Source organism: Medicago truncatula, chromosome 8 (assembly GCF_003473485.1).
Source record: "Medicago truncatula cultivar Jemalong A17 chromosome 8, MtrunA17r5.0-ANR, whole genome shotgun sequence".
NCBI lineage: Eukaryota > Viridiplantae > Streptophyta > Magnoliopsida > Fabales > Fabaceae > Medicago > Medicago truncatula.
Window position 1 is genome coordinate 27,556,825 of NC_053049.1, and position 21,775 is coordinate 27,578,599.

A 21,775-nucleotide genomic window follows, 5' to 3' on the forward strand; every position below is an offset into this window, starting at 1 on the left:
GTTCAAGAAAGACTATGTTCCAAGTTCCAACACAACCCTTGATGCTTTACCACAATCAAGTCAACTGACTCCACTTTGGGCTCAACAATCCTCCATGCCTCTATTGAAACCCGCAGCATCCTATTTTACATTTCTCACCAGGGTGAACTTGAGGGCTGCTATTAGGAGTACACAGTATGTATGATAGACTACACCTAGGGTAGTTACACCTCTATGTAACCAACTGTAACTAATTAGTTACAATTGCATGCTACTTATCATAGGCTAGCTGTAGCTTAGCATAAGTTCTGTAACTAACTTTAAGAGTTAGTTACGGTTAGGAAAGTCTTTAAATAGAGATCATTGATCATTGTAATGATTCAATAATCATAATCAATAGAAACAGCTCAAAGAGCTTTGTGAATTCTCTAGAATCTATGAACCCTAGCTTCAATTTCTAACATTATGACATTCTCACTTAAAATTCCTTCTTATAATCTTATCTCAATAGCGTTATTACTGTAGCATGGAAAAAGGTCTTGCCCCATATTGCAGCGGTCTGTGGCCTATACTGAATGCTTTAGAAGAAAATACTTGTTTCTTCATTAGCCTTTTTTTTTTTTTTTTTTTTTTAATTTCATTGTTTTACTTTAAGCCTTAGAAGTTAGATTCTTAAACTTGTTTGTTTTCTTGATTTTTTTTTGTTATTTACTTCAGTGTTCTTCTACATTCAGGTGGTTGGATTTGATCTTGTAGATGATGACAAGCTATTATTCGTTTAAATCAAGTCACACTTATGCTTATAACATAATTAACAAGCCAATGAATGCCATGCTCTCTTGCAAGTTTTATTTAGCATGTCATTTTGTAATATGATTGTACACTTTTGGACCGGATCCATGTTAGGCGTCCTCATTTTTAACATTAAGTTTCTACGAGTTGAAATCACCCCACTTAATAGAATAAGATTTGGTTGTTGTTTCTACAAGTTTAAATTAATATTTTAAGTTAAATATTTGTACACTCTCTTTTTAACATTAGAAACTAACCCAATATTTTAAACTCCCTTGATTCTCAATTCTCTCTTTGCTTTAATTTCTACATATTTTAATGAGCAAAGAAGTTGCATAGATCGACCATCTATCTATATAAAAGGGAAGTTCTCAAGTATATAAGGTAGGATAAACTTCCATATATCCAAACAAGTTTCATAATCTAGCTATAGCAATAGTAAATGGAAAAATCCTCCTCCTCCTCCTCCTCTACAAATCCTAAACAAACACATGAGGTATTCCTTAGCTTCAGAGGCGAGGATACTCGTAAAACATTCACAAGCCATCTCAATAGTGCACTAAGAAGGTTAGATATCAAGACTTACATAGATGACAATCTTGAAAGAGGAGATGAAATATCACAAGCGCTTCTCAAGGAAATCGATGAGGCAAAACTTTCTGTGATTGTTTTTTCAAAAAACTATGCAACTTCAAAATGGTGTTTGGATGAAGTTGTGAAAATACTCGAGTGTAGAAAATACAAAGAGCAAATTATATTGCCAGATTTTTATGAAGTTGATCCTTTCCATGTTCGACACCAATTAGGAAGTTTATGCTGAGGCATTTGTTAAGCATGAGCAGCGTTTTGGAAGTACAATGAATATTTTGCAAAAATAGAGGGATGCTTTGGGAGAAGCAGCCAACCATTCTGGGTGGGATTGCTCCATCAACAGGTAACTTTTTTATTATCATATTAATGTTATTTGATTAACTATTAGAAAAATAAGATTTTTAAAAAATGAATCCACTTGGGTTGGCCGGGTGGTATTGGCTTGGGACCTAGAAGTATGCTCATTTTAAGATCTCACGTTCGATTTTCTCCGGTGTCAATTTGAATGGGCGAATTGTTCTAAAAAAAAGAAGTATGTTTATATTTTTCCATGTTTGTACAAACAGAACAGAAGCTGAACTTGTTGAGGAAATTGCGATGGATGTGCTGCAAAAGTTGATTCAATATTAAATTAGAGCAAATTATTAAATTAGAGCAACTTGCACAACTTCAGCTTCAATATTATAAAAGCATAGATACTTACGAAAATCAAGTAAGTCATGAGGCAACGGTTCAACGCATAACTGAACTTAAGATGAAGAGAAGCATCCACATGCTTCGTTTGACACGTGAGATGCTTTCATACATGGAAGATTCAGAAGCTTATGAAAAACTATTTTAGTTGCATTATAAATGTGGTTCTTCTTTTACATATTGATCAATGTATGTGTTAAAAAACTTTTTTTGTTTTATTGAAAGAATGTGTTACAAAACTTTGATCAGCACAAAGTTAAGAGCACAATGTGTCTAACTGTGAGTTTAGTAAAACTAAGGTAATTCAGAACTGTCTGAGAACAAATTCAGTGTCAATGAAAGATTCTCAACATAGAGTTTAGAAAGAAATTCATGTTCTCAATCTATCAAACTACAAGTACCAAAGTTACCCGCATCGTGAAGACAATGTTTACAACAATACTGAGACATGTTGGTACTTGTAGAAAGAAAATATACTGCACAACGACAATGGAGGTGCTAAGTATAGCTCTCCATTTTGTGAGGTCAAATCGACACAGACACGAACACCTGACACGATACTACATGTTGACATTGGTATTAATTTGAGAAAATGAATTAATTGAATGTGATCACCAATGTCAATACTGTTTCAGTGTTGCACAACGAATACACCAATGATTAGAAGTGTTGTCCTTCAAATAAATAAAGAAGCATCAGACAGTACATTCTTTATAAGAATTTTACCCCTTAAAATAAACATAAGACACCTAAGAAAACCCCTTATAATATACATAGGAAGACATTGTATTTTAATGTGTAAGGATCTTCTACAACAACTCTTGCACACAGTCCAATCTAAGAAAACCTCTTATACTATACTTTGCTACTCATATGATGAATTGTTTAATACAAAAGCCAGTTTTTTTTTTTTTTTTGCACAAGCTAAAATGAGATATATTAAAAATGCGTATGAAACACCCTGCACAAGATGTGCAAAGAGTGCCACACCGCTAAATATTTACAAACAATTCGGTGCCAAAAGAACCGACACCGTCAACAAAAAACAAGAAACTACTGATGCACTCCCATACAAAGGAGCGGACGAGTACACCAGTCATTATAACTGTAACTAAATGAAATACTCTTCGCTTTCATCCACAAAAAATAAATACATTTGAGTTTGTCCAACAGAGTGTCAGGATGTGTTGCCTCGTTTTGGAAGATACGTTTGTTTCTGTCTTTACATATCAACCAAACACAAGCATACCAAATAGCTGTAAAATAGGAGTGTGTACACCGAGGAAAACCCGCCATAAAACAAAACTGAATGTGGTGCTGTCGTAAATCAGTAGAATAAACCAAAGACAAGCCTAACCACGCTGCTACCAATGACCATAAAACTAATGAATTATCGCACCGTAAAAATAAATGACTTGCTGTTTCAGGAGCATCACAACCAAACACGCACATAACATTATTTGCGTGGAGTATATTTCTTCTTAACAAATTGCCTCGAGTCGGAAGTCGATTGCGAAGGAGGCGCCACACAAACAGAGACACCTTTGATGGTATGTAATTGTGCCAAACCTTGTCCACTGAACTCCTGTCTAAATGATCCCCATGACTAACAATGAAGCGATATGCCTCCCGCACCGAATAACCATGCACAGTGTCAAGAGTCCACCTCCATTTATCAAAAATATTAACCTGTAGAACAAAGTTATGCAACAACAGTGAACACTCCCTCACACTCTCCTCCTCCCAAGCCAATAAACGCCTTCGCCACACCCACACCCCTCCTTCATCCTCCCAACCATCTCTCTCCATATCAGCCACTGTACAATCCTTATTAACCGCCAAATCAAATAGTCGAGGATATTTGTATCGCAAAGGCGACTCCCCGACCCAATGATCATGCCAAAATAAAGTGCCTAGGCCGTTTCCCACCTCTCTTCGAATGTTTCCGTCAAACCAATTCCCTACTCCCTCACCAACCCCCCCACGAACATTACATAACATCCTCCACCACACCGAACTATGTCTTCCCCTTTCCATCAAACGACCCCCCTCCTCTCCATAACGTGCTTTTAAAACACAGTACCACAACCCCTCTTTGTCCACCAACATCCTCCAACACCATTTTCCCAACAAAGAAAAATTAAACTCTCTTAACCGCCTAACCCCCAACCCCCCATCCTCCTTTGGGACACAAATGTCATCCCATTTAATCCAAGAAATTTTATTATTATCCTCACTCCCACCCCAAAAAAATCTTTTAAAAATAGATTCGATAAGAGAAATTATACCTGCTGGAGCCTTGAAAAAGGAAAGAAAGTAAACCGGAAGCGATGACAGGACAAATTTCAGCAGTACCAGACGCCCTCCGAAAGACAAGAACTTATTATTCCAAGAAGATAAGCGAGCAACTATACAGTTTATCACAGGTTTCCAAAAGCTTAGTTTTCTAGAATCCCCACCAATCGGAAGTCCCAAGTACACGAACGGAATGGATCCCCTTCTACAATTCATAACCATCGACGCTTCCGCTAACCACGACTCATTAATATTTACACCAGTAAGCATACTTTTATGAAAATTGACTTTTAAACCAGACATCTCCTCGAACAAAACCAAAACCGCACGCATAGAACGCACGTTTAACCAACTCTTTTCGCCTAAAATGAGGGTATCATCCGCGAACTGTAGGTGTGTGAGCCTTTCCTCCCCAATTCGGCCCACCCCATAACCGGTATAAAGTTGTGCTTCCACCAAAGCTCTCATCAAGACATTAAACCCTTCGGCGGCCAACAAAAATAGAAAAGGAGATAGCGGATCCTCCTGACGAAGACCCCTTTCCATTTTGAACTCATCTGTAGGGCTGCCATTAACAAGAATCGACGCTGTCGCCGTGCCCACACATTCTGATATCCATTTCCTCCACAAAGTTGGGAAGTTCATATTACTCATTACTAAATCGAGATAATTTAAGTCCACCGAATCATAAGCCTTCTCGAAATCAACTTTTCTTATAATCAAGAATTATGCAAAACTAGAATCATCCAAAGGTGAATGGACCAACATGCATTTGAAATTTAGTTTTTATTTGTACATTTATTAGTGAATTTTTGTAAAAGATGTTAGAGACAAAGGCAGCAACAATACATATTTGTACTTGTGATACAAGATTATTTAGCAACCTAATAAGTAGACATGTTCAACTATACTCCCTCCGTCCTAATTTATAAGCAAAAAACACTAATTCACACTTATTTAGAAAACTAACATTTGGTGATTTGAGGTATAATTTTCTGTGTTCTCCTTGGAATAAGTTTTATGGAAAGATGTAAAAATAATTTTCATAGGTTAAAAATTATGGAGAAAATAAAAAGGAGAGCAAATTAAATGCAACTTGCATTTAATTTTACATTGGAAAAGATGATTTGTTTGAAAAAACATAAAAATAGCATAAAAGTTGGTCTTTTTTGCTTATATTTTGAGACAAAGAAAATAAGATTTTTTTGCTTATATTTTAGGACAGAGGGAGTATTTTTCTGCAAAATTATGTAGCAACCTGCTATGACATAAAAGGCAGATATATTCAACCAAAAACTGATTAGAAGATCTTTTCTTCCCATTCTTACACAATGAGTCAAGACCCTCACTACTCTCCTCCAAAGACTGCACCATTAATAAACTTCAAATTAAATTAAAAATAATAATAATAATTGAGAGGGGATACAATAAATGGATACAGTACACACAATTTACATGCTTCTGTGATGATCCTTATTCACTAGTCGATTTCTTTAAAAGCAAAAGGAAATATATTAAGGAGATAGCCAACTTCATTCTCATACAACAATGAAGACAGTTGAAAGGACAAACCAGAAGTAGCAAGACATCAATCCAAAAACAATATTGAAAACATCAAACACAAATATTGAAAATAACTAGACTGTGTTTGCGCCAACAACCAAAGTGTTGATTTTGATTAGCGTCGCAATAACATCTGCCATATTGATTCTTGCTTTAGGTGAATCTTCACAACAACTCAGGGCTAAACTAAAAATAGATGATATGTGAGTCGATAGATCATCAATTTGGTCCCCAGTTATTTGGACTAAATTTGAATCCATGACCTCCATAATGGAATTAGGCAATGATTGACTGATCCATGTCTTCAAGCTTAGTTCTGCAACAAACATATCATCTGTTGGCTTTCTTCTTGTGAAGATTTCCATTAACATGATCCCATAGCTGTACACGTCTCCTTTGACAGAAACAATTCCTCTAGAACCATACTCTGCATGTTAAGTCTAGTTATTACTAGTTATCGAATATTATTAAAGTTAAGGATTAGATCCATACAATGTACACATTAATTACTAATATAACATGTTTATGACTAATGTGTGTTATAGATATTTTTTGTTGAAAAAATAAAATAGATTGGTTGGGACTGAAACATAAACAAGATAATGTTAAGAAGTAAAAGAGAAGAAATGACCTGGTGCAAGATATCCAATAGTAGCCAAAGTTTGTGTATGAGTTTGAGATTGTCCTTCATCCATGAGCTTGGCAATACCAAAATCGCTAACATGTGCAACCATATTTTTATCCAATAAGACATTGGAAGGCTTTAGATCACAATGAACCACAGGTATTGAAGAACCATGATGAAGATATTCCAATGCAGATGCAACATCTATCATTATATTTAACCTTTGTAAGAAATTTAGACAATAGTTATTTGAATATAACCATTTGTCAACACTTCCATTTGACATGAACTCCATCACCAATGATTTGAAATCAAGATTTGAGCAACTACTGATAATCTTTACCAGATTTCGATGTCGTAGATTTCTCATTGCATTGCATTCTACATCAAAGCTCTTTGATTTTGCCTCTGATTGCAAATCAATTACTTTAACTGCAATCATCTCACCATCAAGAAGCTTCCCCTGATAAACAGAGCCAAATCCCCCCCTTCCAAGGAAATTACTCTCATTTAATCCATTAGTTGCTTGCAAAAGTTCATAATATGATATTCTTCTTGGAGCTCCTAAAGTTGACAAACCCCTTTCAAGAGTATTTTCATTCTTTCTCCTTTTATTATGTTTTAAAAGTATGATGCATGCAACAACCAAAATGGCTGACACAACTATGGGAAGTATGCATTTCAATATAAGCTTTTTTTCCATTGACCATTTCTTAACTTGCTTACCACATGTAGGTACTTGAAGGCGAGGATCACCACAAAGTGCATCATTATGCATAAATGATTGAGCTGTGAAATTTTTGAACCGTCCACCATCAGGAATCTCTCCTTGTAATCTATTATATGAGAAGTTGATGTTTTGAAGATACAAAAGTGATTCTAAGGATTTTGGAATAACACCAGTTAACATATTTTCGGACAAGTCCAAAGAGATCAAGCTTACCATTTCACCAAGTGATTTGGGAATTGAACCATTCAGTTTATTATCTGCTAAGGAGAGATTCTGCAATGTTAATAAGGAATTAATGGTTGTTGGAATGTTGCTTGAAATCTGATTTCTTGATAGGTCTAATAGTACAATTGCTCTCAAATTCCCAATCTCAGGTGGAAGAATACCAATTAAAGAATTTGATGAAAAATTTATCTCTAATATATCTCTAAGCCTCCAAAGAGATAAAGGTATTCTAGAGTTCAAACTGTTAGATCCTACATGTATCCTTATAAGAGAAATCATATTTCCCAAACATGTTGGTAAAACTCCAGAGAGCTTATTATTTTGTTGATACAACTCACCCAAACTCTTCATTTCACAAAGTTCCTCAATAAATGATCCTTGTAGTCCATTGTTGCTAAGATTCAAAACCTGAAGTTTCTGCAACCTTTTGAATGTAGGAGGTATTGGTCCAGTTATATTATTCCCAGAAAGAGAAAATTGTAGCAAGTTGCTCATGTTTCCAACTTCTAGGGGAATATAACCACCAATTCCACATGATTGTGCCCTGATGTATTCTGAAGTTATGTTTCCAATTGACTTAGGAAGATTGGGTATATGATTCCCGGATAAGTCTAGATATTTCAAATATCTACAATTTGTCAAGGAAGTAAAGAATTGATGAGAATCTTCTATTGTCAAATTGTTGTCATCTATGAGAAACGATTCAAGCAATCCTAAATCTCCAAAAGCAGTATTGGGTAGAGTTCCAGTGAATGCATTGCCATTCAATTGAAATTGAATAAGATTAGAACAGTTGAATATGTTATTTGGAATATTTCCAACAAAATTGTTATCATTCAAGAATAGATATTGCAGGTTAGGAAGGCTATATCCCGTATTTGAAGGAATTATCCCAGAGAGGTGATTTTGGTCAGGATACAAATATGTAAGTGATGACATGTTGAAGATTTTGGAAGGAATAGATCCACTTAAGCTATTGTTATATACAAGTATAACACCTCAAGTTTATCAAGATAGCCAATCTCCTCGGGAATCGTACCTGAAAATGGATAAGAATTAATGTTATTAAGATGGTATTCATGGTTATTGCTCGAATAATGATCCTTCATCTTGTATGTGGCTAATGTTTTGGGAACACAAAGGGACGATAAACTATCCGACCACTTTTTTCCTTTTTTTTTTTTTTGCTTGCAGAGCTATCATATATTTGACATTTTTAGAAAAATAAAAAAAAAGAAATTAAATTTAAAGAAAAAATAAAAAGCTAAAAAGTATAAAAAAAAAAACAATTTGTAAAAAATAACATACAACAAATTTGTCTTTTGTGGAGTATCACGAATACTATATAAAAACAATAATGTTGTTAGTGAAAATATCTTACCCTCCAAGTTGTTGCCCATAAGATATAGTCGTTGAAGTTTGGTCATGCTTCGGATGCCACCTGGCATGGGTCCTTTGTTGAAACTATTGAAAGCTAGAGATAATCTCTCCAACTCTTTACATTGATTCCAAACAGTAGGCATGTTACCAGAAATATCATTATGACTAAGATAGAACATTCTAAGATTTGGAAGCTCGTGACAAATACATGACGGAAGATTGCCAAACAAATTATTATAGCTAAGATAAAATTCTTGCAATAATGAGTTGTTGAATTTGAATATTGACGATATGTTTCCTGAAAGCTGGTTATTGTCAAGGTACAGTCTGTTCAGCCGTCTAAGATCACCCAATATCCCTTTTGGAATTTCACCTTTAATTCAACAATGAAAAAAAGTAAAGACAAATACTTAATTAGGATAGTTCAAACACACAATCAAAATAAATAGTTAAATACTGTTAAGAGTCCCACATCGGATAGGACATGGCCTAACAATGTGTTTATAAGTGGGTGCAATCCTCTCCTCACAAGCCAGTTTTGTGGAGTTGTTTTAGGCCCAACCACGATTTCTAAGAAATACTACCTTCATCACTAAAAACAAAATTGTCTTACAATATTAATATGAATCGTTAATAATATTTTATTTTCCTATCATATTATTTACCATTTATTACTTTTTTTTTCTATTTTTTATAATGTATCTTTCTCAAATTATAATGAAGTGTAATTTTGTATAATAATTTTTTTTTACAAGTATAATAACTTATAATCTCTTTATTTCATACAACATTAATAATATTTTTAATTTTATATGAAAGTATCAAGTGTCCAAGTTTGTTATTCTTGGGTTCTTTATTTTTTTACGATTAAAATTTTGATTTGGAAAGAGACATCCCATGTTGATCTAGAAATGGTTCATGAGAAACAATAATCTCATTTGATGTAAAATTTAAGAGTGCATCACTGTGAATTGTCAATTGATCTTGGAATGGTTATTCAAATAATATTTACTATCAATATTACTTACACATGGATAGGAGATAAGCGGACATAAAGTGAGATTTTCAAGTTATGGAAGCTGGTTGAAAAATCAGTTGGTAGACTTTCATTTAAATTGTTATCGTCAAATCTAACATCCCTCAAGAAAGTCATGTTGTTAAGCGGTCGAATTTTACATGCATATGTGTAACTTTTAAATCTAAGTATTATTGTAAGTTCATTGAGAACCAATAATTTCATTGAAAAGTTACAGAACTGTAGACTAACATCCAAGTACATTTTGTATGAACAAAAAATCTAACCATCCTATCGACCAAAATTAATTTTTCTTTATATTTTAAGCAACAGAAATAAACCTTAACAAAATCTATAAAGTTGGAATCCCCAATTTTTTTCTCAATTCAACCCTAGAAACAAGAATTTTTTCTTACATTGTTTTTTTTTAAGAAGTTGAACCAACCCACCAAAATTGACACATTGAACTTGTGATCTTAAATAAAGTTAAGAGAAGCAAACCACCATAATTATAAAGTTATATCTTTTTAATCATAAATAAAAACCTTTATATATACTTTCATTTCATCTCTCTATCTTCTCATACAACGTTGTTTTTCTTCTCTCGTCACTTATCTTCTCAAATGCGGTCTTTTAGACCTTCGGTTCACTCACAATTATCCCGATAAAATGACAGCAATTTTAAGGGTGTAGAATATATATGGTAAAACATTCCTGGCTTTGCAATTTATGGGTAAAATTTCAGAATTGAAAGAGGAGTTGAAAAAGAAAGAGGATGCATCAAAGGAAAAAATATCAAAATTGAAAATAAGAATAAAGGATTTGGGTGATTTTATTGAATTCTCTCTTGGGTTATATTTATAGGGTTGTTGTTTGTTTTAGTCACAGTAATGTTTGTATAAATATCATTTCTCTAATGTTTGCTTGTTGTTTACATTGGGAGGTGTATTATGTTGGTTAGAAGAATTATGCAATGGGTTACAAGTTAGGGTTCATGGTTTTTAGTTCAATTGAAAATCACAGTACTGCATCCTTGGTCTTTGGGTTGTAAATGTTGGATAAAGATGAAATTTTAGGGTTCACGGTTTTTATTTTATTAAACAATTTCAATTTCTGGTTTTTAAAATATATTTTTTTTACTTATTTAATTAGATTTTAATTGGAACTTACTATCAATTATTGAATATAGAATTTAAAAGTAATAAAAGTTTAAGTTTAATATGTGGATTCAATTTGTATAATGTCACATCATTTTAAATTGTACCGCATCAGAAGTTGGAAAAATTAAAGGACCAAAATTGCGAATTTAGAAATGAAGGACAAAAATCCATAAATCGAATAAAAAAGGGGAGAAAACTCCAATTAATGTACTTATAGTTTATTATTTATTTTTATATAACAATAAAAACAATTGTAAGACATAAATGTTATATTAATAGAAACATATTGTATCCAAAAAAAAAAATTAATAGAAAAATTTACTTATAAATGTTTGTTGATATTGGCTTCAAATTTGTGGTCTGGAAGAACAGAGAAATCGTGACACGATTTTGGCTTCGTGGCACGATTTCAAGTGGCTGTGAGCTAGTTTGCAGGACGCCAAATCATGGCACGATCTTGGGAAATCGTGACACGATTCAGAAACTTGCTCGTTAAGTATCACTGATAAGGACTTGTCAACCTTGGGTCCGTTGCAGCTCGTGACACGATCTAGGGAAATCGTGGCACGATTTCTTCAGGGGAAGACTAGTATATATTGTGTTCTTGTGCTTTTTTGAAGAAGAACTTAAGAGAGAGAACTTGGAGATCAAAGGAGGGATCCTATGGGTTGTGTGTCTTTGATGAGAGTGTCTCTTGGGTTGGGAAAAACATTGTAATCACCTTGGGTTTTAGGGTTCATGTTGTGAGAGTGGGGAAACACCAAAGGGTAGAATCTAGGGTTTGTTCATGTGTAAAGCTTGAAGGCTAGAGTCTTGTAACCTTTTGTAACACTTTCTCATATTGGATTGGAGAGCTGCTCTCTCCCCCAGATTAGGCCATATTGGCTGAACTGGGTCAACAATCTTCTCGGTGTTTTGTTCTTTTCCTTTACCGTTTATCTCGTTTATGTTTTGGTATCTCTTGTGTGGTTTTGCTATACACTAGTTAGGGTTGTTTTGTTGTTGTTGGCTTGGAGACCATTTGTTCTCATTGATTATCACTATCACTTGCTCCGCACATCATTGATTTATTTCATTGTTGTGAAGGTTTCTTTGGAACCGGATTCACAACAATGTTGATAGTTCTTTGTTAGAAAGTTTTATAATAGACCCGTTTTTTATAACTATTTTTCAAAAAGATTTTTGTAGTGTAATATGTTTGTTATGCTTTTTTTAATAAAGAAATTTTTAAGGAAAGCTTCAAATGAAAAATTTGTTTGAATAACTTATCTTAAAATGTAATTCTAAAAATTTAAGAAAAAATAAAATAAAAAACAAATAAAAGCTACCACATGCTAGGGAAATCTGTAGTTTGGAAGACCACATCTATCACGAAAAAAATCAAAGCCTAAACCCGGTGGTAAAGTGGAGTGCCAAACCGCTCCAGTGATGGTATGGCCAATGTTTGCTACATCAATACAGCCTAAAAATGATTCGTTGTGTTAACAAATTGTACATGGGATTAAATTTAAAGTGAGGAATCAATTACTATGTTGTTAACAGGAATGATGTTTCACATCGTGGTCATTGTTCGTATTGATAAAGTGTCACTTTTTTTTTAAGCTAACGGGGTGTATAAGGATCTGCGGCACCCTAAGTTGATCAACATTAAAAGAAAAAGTATAAAAGTGGGAGGACGTAAAAGTGGAAGTTGACCAAAAAACAGTCGAGTCAACCCACAGGAGTGGTATGATCCAAAACAGTCTTACAGGGTAAAATAACCTAAAATTCTAATTCAGAGTAATCAGCCACACAACACTAGCATAATCCAATAGATCCACACAAGTGCGCGAAACCAAATTGTATGAATTGATGAAGTCTCACATGTTTTATGTTATTGCTTTCTATAAGTTCATTTCAGACTCCAGCCTTCTATGATTTTGTTATCTAATTCTTTTTTATTTTATTTTATTTGTTATTTAATCAATAAGCTTAGCTTTTTAATATTTGTTTAATTTTCTATTTAAAATCATTGAGAAGTTTTATCTTGACAAAGTAAGTATGAAAATTTATTGGACATGATATAATTTTGACTTAAACTTATTGGACATGATATGTAGTTAGTCCCCGTAAGTTAGCGAGTTTTTTTTTATTTTCATTCATGATTTTTTTTTTTTTAAACAAACCATGTACGTCGGAAAGGCTTTGATTTTAGTCCTTGCTATCAGTTTCTGTTAAAAAAAAAAAAAAAACTCAACACTTTGATATTTCTTGCACCTCTCTCTCCTCTTGTTCATCCTCTTCCGCGTTTCCTTTCCCTCTTCCTCTTCCTCTCATATAATATCGACTGCATATCACCTAGCCATTCCAAAGCATGAGATTTTTTATTTATTTTGACATAATCCCCCAAGATGTGCTATTTGTTTTTTATTTTTATAATATTTATTAGAGTGTTGCAAATGAAAGGTAGTAGTTTTAGGATGTCAACATAGTTAAAATATCTTTATTGTCATGTCGATGAATTTGCACTCTAATTTTTAATTGTAAAATCTAATTAATAACATGTGCATTACTTCTAAGATATTATGCAGCAAAAAAAAATCGTAAATGATTCATAAAAGAAATTAGTAAAATTTATAAAAAGAAAAGGAGAATAAATTAGTAAAATAACAATTATATTTCTTTCACGTTTCATCTTTTATTAATATATGTTAAATGGTCAAATGCATGGTAAATATTATGGAAAAAAAGTAATCAATTCTATATTAAAATTCTTAAATTATAAATAGTGAAAAACAAACAAAGATGACGCATTATATCTGAGGTTGGAGTACCTGAAAAGTAGTTAGAAAATAAATAGAGAATTTTGGGTAAATATATGTTTGTAATTGTTTGAGGTATTGGTCTGTTGTGACTAGTATCCAATTCTTCCAACCATTGAAGGTGGCCAATATATTCGGGGATATAAAACCAGTAAAATTGTCCGCACAAAGATATAAATATTGAAGCTTCGATAAGTCCCTCAAGATTACATGAATTCCACCTCCAAACTCATTATAATTGATATGAATAACCTTTAATCGGCGTAACCGACATAACTCTTTAGGAAACTAACCATCGAAGCTATTGTTTTTCAGGTCAAGCATAACAAGGAAGGACAAGTTCCCCAAGTTTACGAAAACGATACCTAAGACTCATACTTCAGATAATATTTTTTTAATGATTATTTATTTCAATGTTTTTTATATTTATTGTCAACTTTATCATTAATCTTTTGTTATTTTCTCGATGTAAATGACATTGCAAATACTTTTTGACGCATAATTTGGGCTTCCACGCCCTACCTATGCGAAGTTTATTATGAATTTTTATTTTTATAAATTGCAATATGTGCAGCTATTAGTGTGGAACAGGAGGACTAATAAATCCTATATTTAAATTATAAAATCATGAATCGTATGAATACAAAAAAATAAAAAGTATGACACATAATATCAGAGCTAGGAGTACCTGAAAAGTAGTTGGAAGATAAATCAATATATTCAAGTGAAGACAAATTTGAAATTGTTTGAGGTATGGGTCCAGACAGCCTACTTTGAGCGGTATGCAAGTGTTTCAACCGACGAAGATTACCAATAGACCGGGGAAGAAAACCACTAAAATTGTTAGCACCAAGATACAAATACTGAAGTTGTGATAAGTCCCCCAACGATGCAGGAATCCCCCCTTCAAACTCGTTGTAGCTGATATGAAGAACCTTTAATCGGCGCAACCGACATACCTCTGTAGGAAACTGACCACCGAAGCTATTATTTTTTAGGTCAAGTATAACAAGAAAGGACAGATTCCCCAAGTTTGGGGAAACGGTGCCTCTAAGACTCATGTTTTGGAGAATCAAACTGTGGACTCTACCATGCCGCTCATCACAAGTTACACCAGCCCAATTACATACAGAAGAGGATGTTGACCAATTATTAGACAACATATCATAGGGGTCTGAAGTAATGAGGGATTTAAATGCTAGAAGAGCAGATTGATCTGTTGTGATGTTTTTTGTATTCGTAGCTAAGCAAGCCACAAAACAATGCAATGATAGCAAAAAAAATAAGAGACGAGATAATAGATTCACCATTTTTCCTTAGTGTGTGTGGAATGAGAGACGAGGCAAAGAACTGGTGAGGATGATAGATAGTGGTTTAAAAATGAGTTTACTACGCTATTATTAGTAGTATTAACGTTTATTTCACTCTCTAATTTTCGTCATTTTATGTAAATGGGAGAGATTCTCATACCGAGAGTGTTGGTAGGGGCAGTGCTTCAAATCAACCAAGTCTAGATAGACAAATATTGGAATGGAAAATCTAGATAGATAAAGGACAAGTCAAGAAAAAAAGGACAAGAAAAAGTCTAGATAGATAATTGCAAGGAAAATTCTAATATGTCCAAGAATAATTCATTACAATCCGACAATGACTATTAAGCATTGATTTTCTACCTCTTAATTCTCATCTTCGCCGATTCTTCTTGTTATGTATAGCCACAAAATTAATTCTTCTTTTTCTTGTGTTATGTGTTGTTACATCAACTAATGAATATGACAACTCGTGTATTTTTATATTAATTAATTGATGTGGGAACACATCATTGAATGTATGTGTAAAAAAATTGTATTATTCTTTTTAATGTATTTTTATATGAGTTTAATTAGTATGCTCTGTCAGTGTAAAATAATTGTATATTGACAGAGTATACCGATTAAACTCTTTTTATTTCATTTAAAGTTGTATAGTTTTAATCTCTATAAAATATTTTTTCAAAAATATATATTTAGGGCGTTTTTTGTTTATAAGTGAAGTTGTGAAGAGAGAAATATGTCAGAAAGAAAAATGTGAAATGTAATGGATTTGATTGATTATTTAGTACAAGAGAAAGGTAAAAGAAATAGAAAATAGTTTGTCAAATCAAAAAGTAAAAAAAAAAAAAAATACCCTTGAGATAAAAAAAAAAATCTCACATAAAAATGATTTAATGGATAAATAGTTGTTGCAAGAACGAAGCAAGTGCCATCTATCAACCCTATTTTTCAAACATTGCATGCAAGTATCATCTATCAGGTTATTTTTACAAAATAATGGAAATACAAGAGGAACTAAAGCCACTATATGAGTAGAAAACGTTAACAGACCAGATGCAACTAAAAAGTGTTCCATGACGTGTTTAATATAAATACGACTCTAATACGGATATGACACAGAGCAATTCTTTTTTAAAAATTTATTGAATCAATATAATGTTGTTTCTATGATTTTTTTGACAAGAATGTTCTCTTTCATTGAATGAACTACTATGAGCAAACAACAAATAAAGACAGATTATATCCGATTAAAAAATGCTTCTAATTTCTGACATTTATATCTGCCTGAAAGAAAAAAAAAATACATGACTGTAGCTTTCTGATAAAAGATCTTTATACAAGAGATAAATCTAAAAAATACAATGAATGGCAGAAAATTACAAACAAGAAAGCATCCGAATCCAAAGCTAGCATTCATAATAACAAAGAGGTAGCCAACAACAAAGACTGCTCGAGCAAGGTTGAGTTTTGCATAAATGTGATAAAGTAGAATTTGAATATTGAAACCCACTTGAATTGGGTTACAATGTACATTGGCCTTGCACTTTAATAGATTCAAGACTTCATTAATCTAGCTTGTCACAGTAAACCTTGTTCTTCAAACTCTTTTGCAATAAAAGAACCTAAACAAAATGCTTCTGGTCGAGTCAACGGGTTGGGTTGGACACCCCTAGATTATATACACGATATATAAAACAACTAAAAGTGAGAGGAAGAAGAATGTGAAGAGGGAGCGAAATTATTTGAAGTCTTGTGTGAAATCTGAGCTACCAAACCACCATCACCGGATTTTAATAATTTCTTCTTAGAAGTTTGCTTTTTTCTCAGGCATCAAACATTAATTAAAAAAAATTAGAATTTTATAGTTGAAAAAAACAGCTTTGCTATAACTGTATTTTAACCAATTATCTTTTCTGAACTTCACATTCTTACATATGTAGCACTGACATGATAATTTTTCTTAAATTATCAGTTGTGTAGTGTTAGTGTCAAGTACATTGTTTGTGTTTGTGTCTTACAACTTTGGTACCTTTTGGATTGGCTTCTTTATAAGTTATGAAAAATAGCTTATGTAAATAAATAAGCTTTTATGTTAATTCATAAGTTTTCACTAACGAAAATTGTATCTTCATAAGTTTTCACTAACGAAAATTGTATCTTCATAAGTTGTTTTTCATAAACTACGTTGACAAGCTGTTTTGCATAAAGTTCAAAAATAAACCAATCCAAACGGACCCTTAATATGTACTTTAGACAAAATAGTTGTCAAGACAAACACATCTCCATTATCCTCAGCAACATGGTAGTATACAGTTCTCCCCTCCATCTTTGGCAGTGAACCAACGCTATCTGTTGACTGCAAACTCAACCAAACAAAATCATCACTTAGTGCTGCCAGTTTCATATTCTATATAAATATATGAGTATTTTGGATATACTTCTCAAAGCATATTTGCAAAAAAGAATCTCCCAATAATTATAAGTTTTTCAAACAGCAGTTTCTTCTATAAATTGAAACTAGCTTCTGCATCTCAATTTTGTAATAAACCCTCTCATTTAACTTCTATATATAAACATCTATAAGAAGGTCTAGTATAAAGTAAGTGAATATTCATTACCATTATTTTGATTGAGAAGCCCCTATTAATCAAAAGTAAATTTAACCGGGGTCTAGCTTAACTACTTTAAGGTAGAAAGTAGTTTAAGGTATAACTACTTTAAGATAGAAAGTAGTTTAAGGTATTTGTTGTGGTGGCCTTAGAGTCGAACTACTTTTTCTCCTTGGAAAAGCTCCGTTGCTGAGATGGTTAAGCTGTTGTTGTTGGAAGTTTTCTGCAAAAAGTTAATCAAAATCATGTTAGTTTTAAATTCAAGTTAGTCGAGATAAGCTCAAGTTCTTTAAGATAGAAAGTGGTTAAAAAATTTTGTTATGTTTGTTAGCTACTTTTAAGCAAGTTTGTTAGTTTTGAATAATTACTTGTTTAGCAAGTAATGTACATAGCTTGTATATAAGTATGACGTAAACCCAATTTCATTGCTAATGTGAATAACAAGTTTTCAATCAATAAGAACTTTCTCTTGTTTTCTCTCAACTCTCAATTCTCTCTTGAGAAAACAGATAACTTGCACTGCAAGTTATCACTGCCGTGCTATCAATTCATGAGGTTGATTTGGATATGGAATTTTGTTTGTGAATGTTTGACTATATTTGAACTATAATGTTGCAGGCTGTAATGAATTCCATTTTGATTTGTATTATGTATTAATTTATGTGTACATGTTGTTATATTTAGGGATGGAAAGTATATGACACTTAAGGAGGTGTTTGAGAGTTTGGATTTGACCGGGTATTAGGGTATACATTGTCCTCTAATATTTTGATCTAGCTTCTAAAAAAAATGTGGTCATCTTATATATTTATGGACTTGAATTTTTCTAATTAGTGATGATTATGATGCAGATATGATCTGAATGTGGATTTGTTGGACGTCCATGCAGATAAGAGCAGATTTCATAGATTTGATAAATTCAACATAAAGTATAATCCTTGTGGACAGAGTAGACTCAGAGAGATATTTTTAAAGCAGGATAATCTTATATAGGGTTAGTTTAGGAACTCCAAATGGTTATTAAAAGTGTTAATTGATGTTTTTCGATTCCATATAATATTGGAGGAAGGTTTCTGGCTGAAGTAACAACGCAAGTTTTGTTAGATCTTGAAACAAGTCAATATCAGGTAAAATTTTCAGTGATCTAAGTTACTTTATTTCTCTGTGATAATTGGTATCTCAATGCATTTCTGTTGCAAAATAAAATTTTCAGATGGCAGAGTACAAGATCTCTGTTTATGGAAGAAATCAGAGTTAATGGGATAAGCTGGCAAGTTGGTTTGTGAAGAATGCTCTTTATAGTAAGAATGCCGAATGACTAATCCAGGTAGTGATTTGTTCTGGCTGTTATTCTGGCAAGTTGGTTTGTCAAATATTCTGTTGCCTTTCCTACGGATTATATATCATACTAAAATGTGCGTTGCAGGTATGCAAACTCTCTGCTTGTGACCTGTGTGAGATAGCTAGAAATTCTGTTTACCAATCTGGATTTTCACATCAAGACAAGGTGATTGAGAAGAATGTAGGAATTTCATGCTTTCACATAACCGTATTTATACTAAACACAAATTATTGACTGTCAATGGATATGCATGTTTTGAAGTTTTATGAAACGATTTAATTTTTTGGGGTTAAATAGTTTGCTCTCCATTTTCTGAGGTCAAATCCACAGACACGAACACCTGACGCTACACACGTCGGTATTGATAATAGCTTGAGAAAATGAATTAATTGAATGCAATCACATGTCAATAAATAAATAAATAAGCATCTCACATTGCATTTCTGATAAGAATTGTCCCCTCTGAATAAAATATAGAACTTCTCGTCTTATACCTCTAAAATGATACCACATACGTGAACTTTATATGGTCCAGCGACTTCTGCTTCTTCATCACGAACCATTCTGGTAACTTGAATATCTGAAATAAATAAAAGGAATTGGGGTGAGACAGGATGTCCCAGTGAGTTCCACCTATCCTAGGCTATAGGCAATCTCAGGGAACCTAGGATCGCCATATGTTCTAAACTCAACCCATTTCAGGTTTATACAGTCTTTATCATACATAACTGAGCAATCGGGGATAACTAAGATCGCTACGAAGAATACTATCATAATTTTTTGTTCGTAATGTCCTATTCTTATTCATACACATACTCATAATCATAATCATAATTCTTAACTAAAAGTTCATGTCATTAATTATACATTTTACTATGTGCATATATCTCTTCGTGGTGGCAACAATAACTTTTTATTTATTTATTTATTTTTACTTCATTACTATGAGCCGTACCTCATAGGCTACATTATCTCTTCGTTGTAGCAAATGAAGTTTCGCATTTGTTACTATGAGCCGTATAGGCTACATTATCTCTTCGTTGTAGCAAACGGAGTTTTCACATTTGTTACTATGAGTTGTACCTCATAGGCTACATTATCTCTTCGTTGTAGCAAACAGAGTTTTCACATTTGTTACTATGAGCCGTACCTCATAGGCTACATTATCTTTTCGTTGTAGCAAACGGAGTTTTCAATTTTTATGTTCGCATTTGTTTTATCTTTTTTTTCTCTCTCTTTGAGTATGTTACTCATTTCAATTTTTCTTTCAAATCATTTCTATAAGAATATACATCAACACTTTCATAACATTAATATCATATAAAGTTTCATTCGCATTATATCATAACTTTGCATAACCATTAAAACGTCGTTTATATTGAGTAAAAGTAAATAACACAATATTAACGACATGATTCAAACTACCCAAAGGGAGAGTTAACTAACTAAAGGAACTCACCTTGGCCAAACCCGTAGGCAATTTTTTTCAGCATAAAATCCAAACTTCAAACGCGTTTTCTAAATCCATTCCTAATCCGAAACATACAAAATTTATATCCAAACTGAAGGGAATTAAGTGTAGAGTCCAAAAAACCAATAATTATTCAATTATGGGTTACACAGCCAGAGATATGACCCAAATACCATAAATCTGTCCTTACCAATTTTAAACTAACATGCCAAAATATTCAGCCGTAAAGTCTAACCATCACACTCAGTTTCAACACCACCACTCCATAATACAGCAAAAATAATTCATTTCAAGGTTCTCATATAACTATTTTCATCCAATTCCATATCAATTTCTTTAATCCCAATATGCCAACTTCCAATTTAGTAAAGGACTCGCCTCTTTTGGAAATTCCCTCTTGATACAAGATGTCCTAAAGCTCCAAACTCTTACTTTCTTCTAAACTTTCTTCTTCCAACATGAAGGATTGTCAATGATTTCTCTACATGTAAGCCATTCATCCTTGGATTTGAGAGAAAATTGAAATTGGGGAAAGAAGGGATTGGTTTGGCCACTGTAGCACTATAAAGGAATGAGTTTTGCTTCCTTTAGCTTGAGTGGATGATTTAAGGGAAAAAGGAAAGACATGTAAGCAGCGGCGAAGCTGGAGAAAATTCTATGCGGGGCCATAAACAAAAAAAATTATTTTTAAAATCAGCATATGAAATTTAAGGATAAAATATATTTTTTGTCCCATAAATTATAATTTTATAGGTTTAATCCTTACAAAAATTTTATTCAATTTTTGTCTCATCTTTTTATAATTTTACAAAAAAAAAAAAGTGTTTTTAGTCTTGCGAGTGTTGTAGATACTAAAAATAAATTTAATCTGAAACTCAATTGATTCATAAAAAAAAATCACAATAATTCTGGACAATACATATTTTAAGAAGTCAATTTTATCCATAATTGATTGTTTAATAAAAGATTACTAATGTCTTTTCAATATAAATAATAGTTTATTTGTAAGAACTTATTATCTATTTCATTTGTTTCTCACTATTGTTGTTGAAATTTTCTCCGACTAAAACTAACAAACCAATACAAATAAATCTATCAATGATGTAGTACTTTTTCACTTTCTTATTTATGTTAATTTTCGGCAACCAAACTTATTTTTTTAAACACTAGAATCAATTGTTTTTTAAACAC

The 21,775-nt window shown here is 32.7% G+C and overlaps 2 protein-coding genes and 1 pseudogene across 2 annotated transcripts; 1 reads left to right on the forward strand and 2 right to left on the reverse strand.

Annotated features, from left to right (window-relative positions):
* The first annotated feature begins 1,118 nt into the window (after window positions 1–1,118).
* On the forward strand, window positions 1,119–2,439 carry LOC120577323 (TMV resistance protein N-like; annotated as a pseudogene).
* Window positions 2,440–5,987: 3,548 nt separating this feature from the next.
* LOC25502818 (receptor kinase-like protein Xa21) lies at window positions 5,988–8,521 on the reverse strand. The gene is made up of 2 exons (XM_024773542.2): window positions 6,545–8,521; window positions 5,988–6,340 (listed from the first exon to the last, which is right to left on the reverse strand). Exons 1-2 carry the CDS (start codon window positions 8,430–8,432, stop codon window positions 5,988–5,990), a joined length of 2,241 nt encoding a protein of 746 aa, XP_024629310.2. The 5' UTR covers window positions 8,433–8,521.
* Window positions 8,462–15,324, reverse strand: LOC25502819 (receptor-like protein 35). Its single transcript, XM_039829087.1, has 3 exons — window positions 14,514–15,324; window positions 8,875–9,246; window positions 8,462–8,532 (listed from the first exon to the last, which is right to left on the reverse strand). Exons 1-3 carry the CDS (start codon window positions 15,157–15,159, stop codon window positions 8,462–8,464), a joined length of 1,089 nt encoding a protein of 362 aa, XP_039685021.1. The 5' UTR covers window positions 15,160–15,324.
* Between the last annotated feature and the right edge of the window lie 6,451 nt (window positions 15,325–21,775).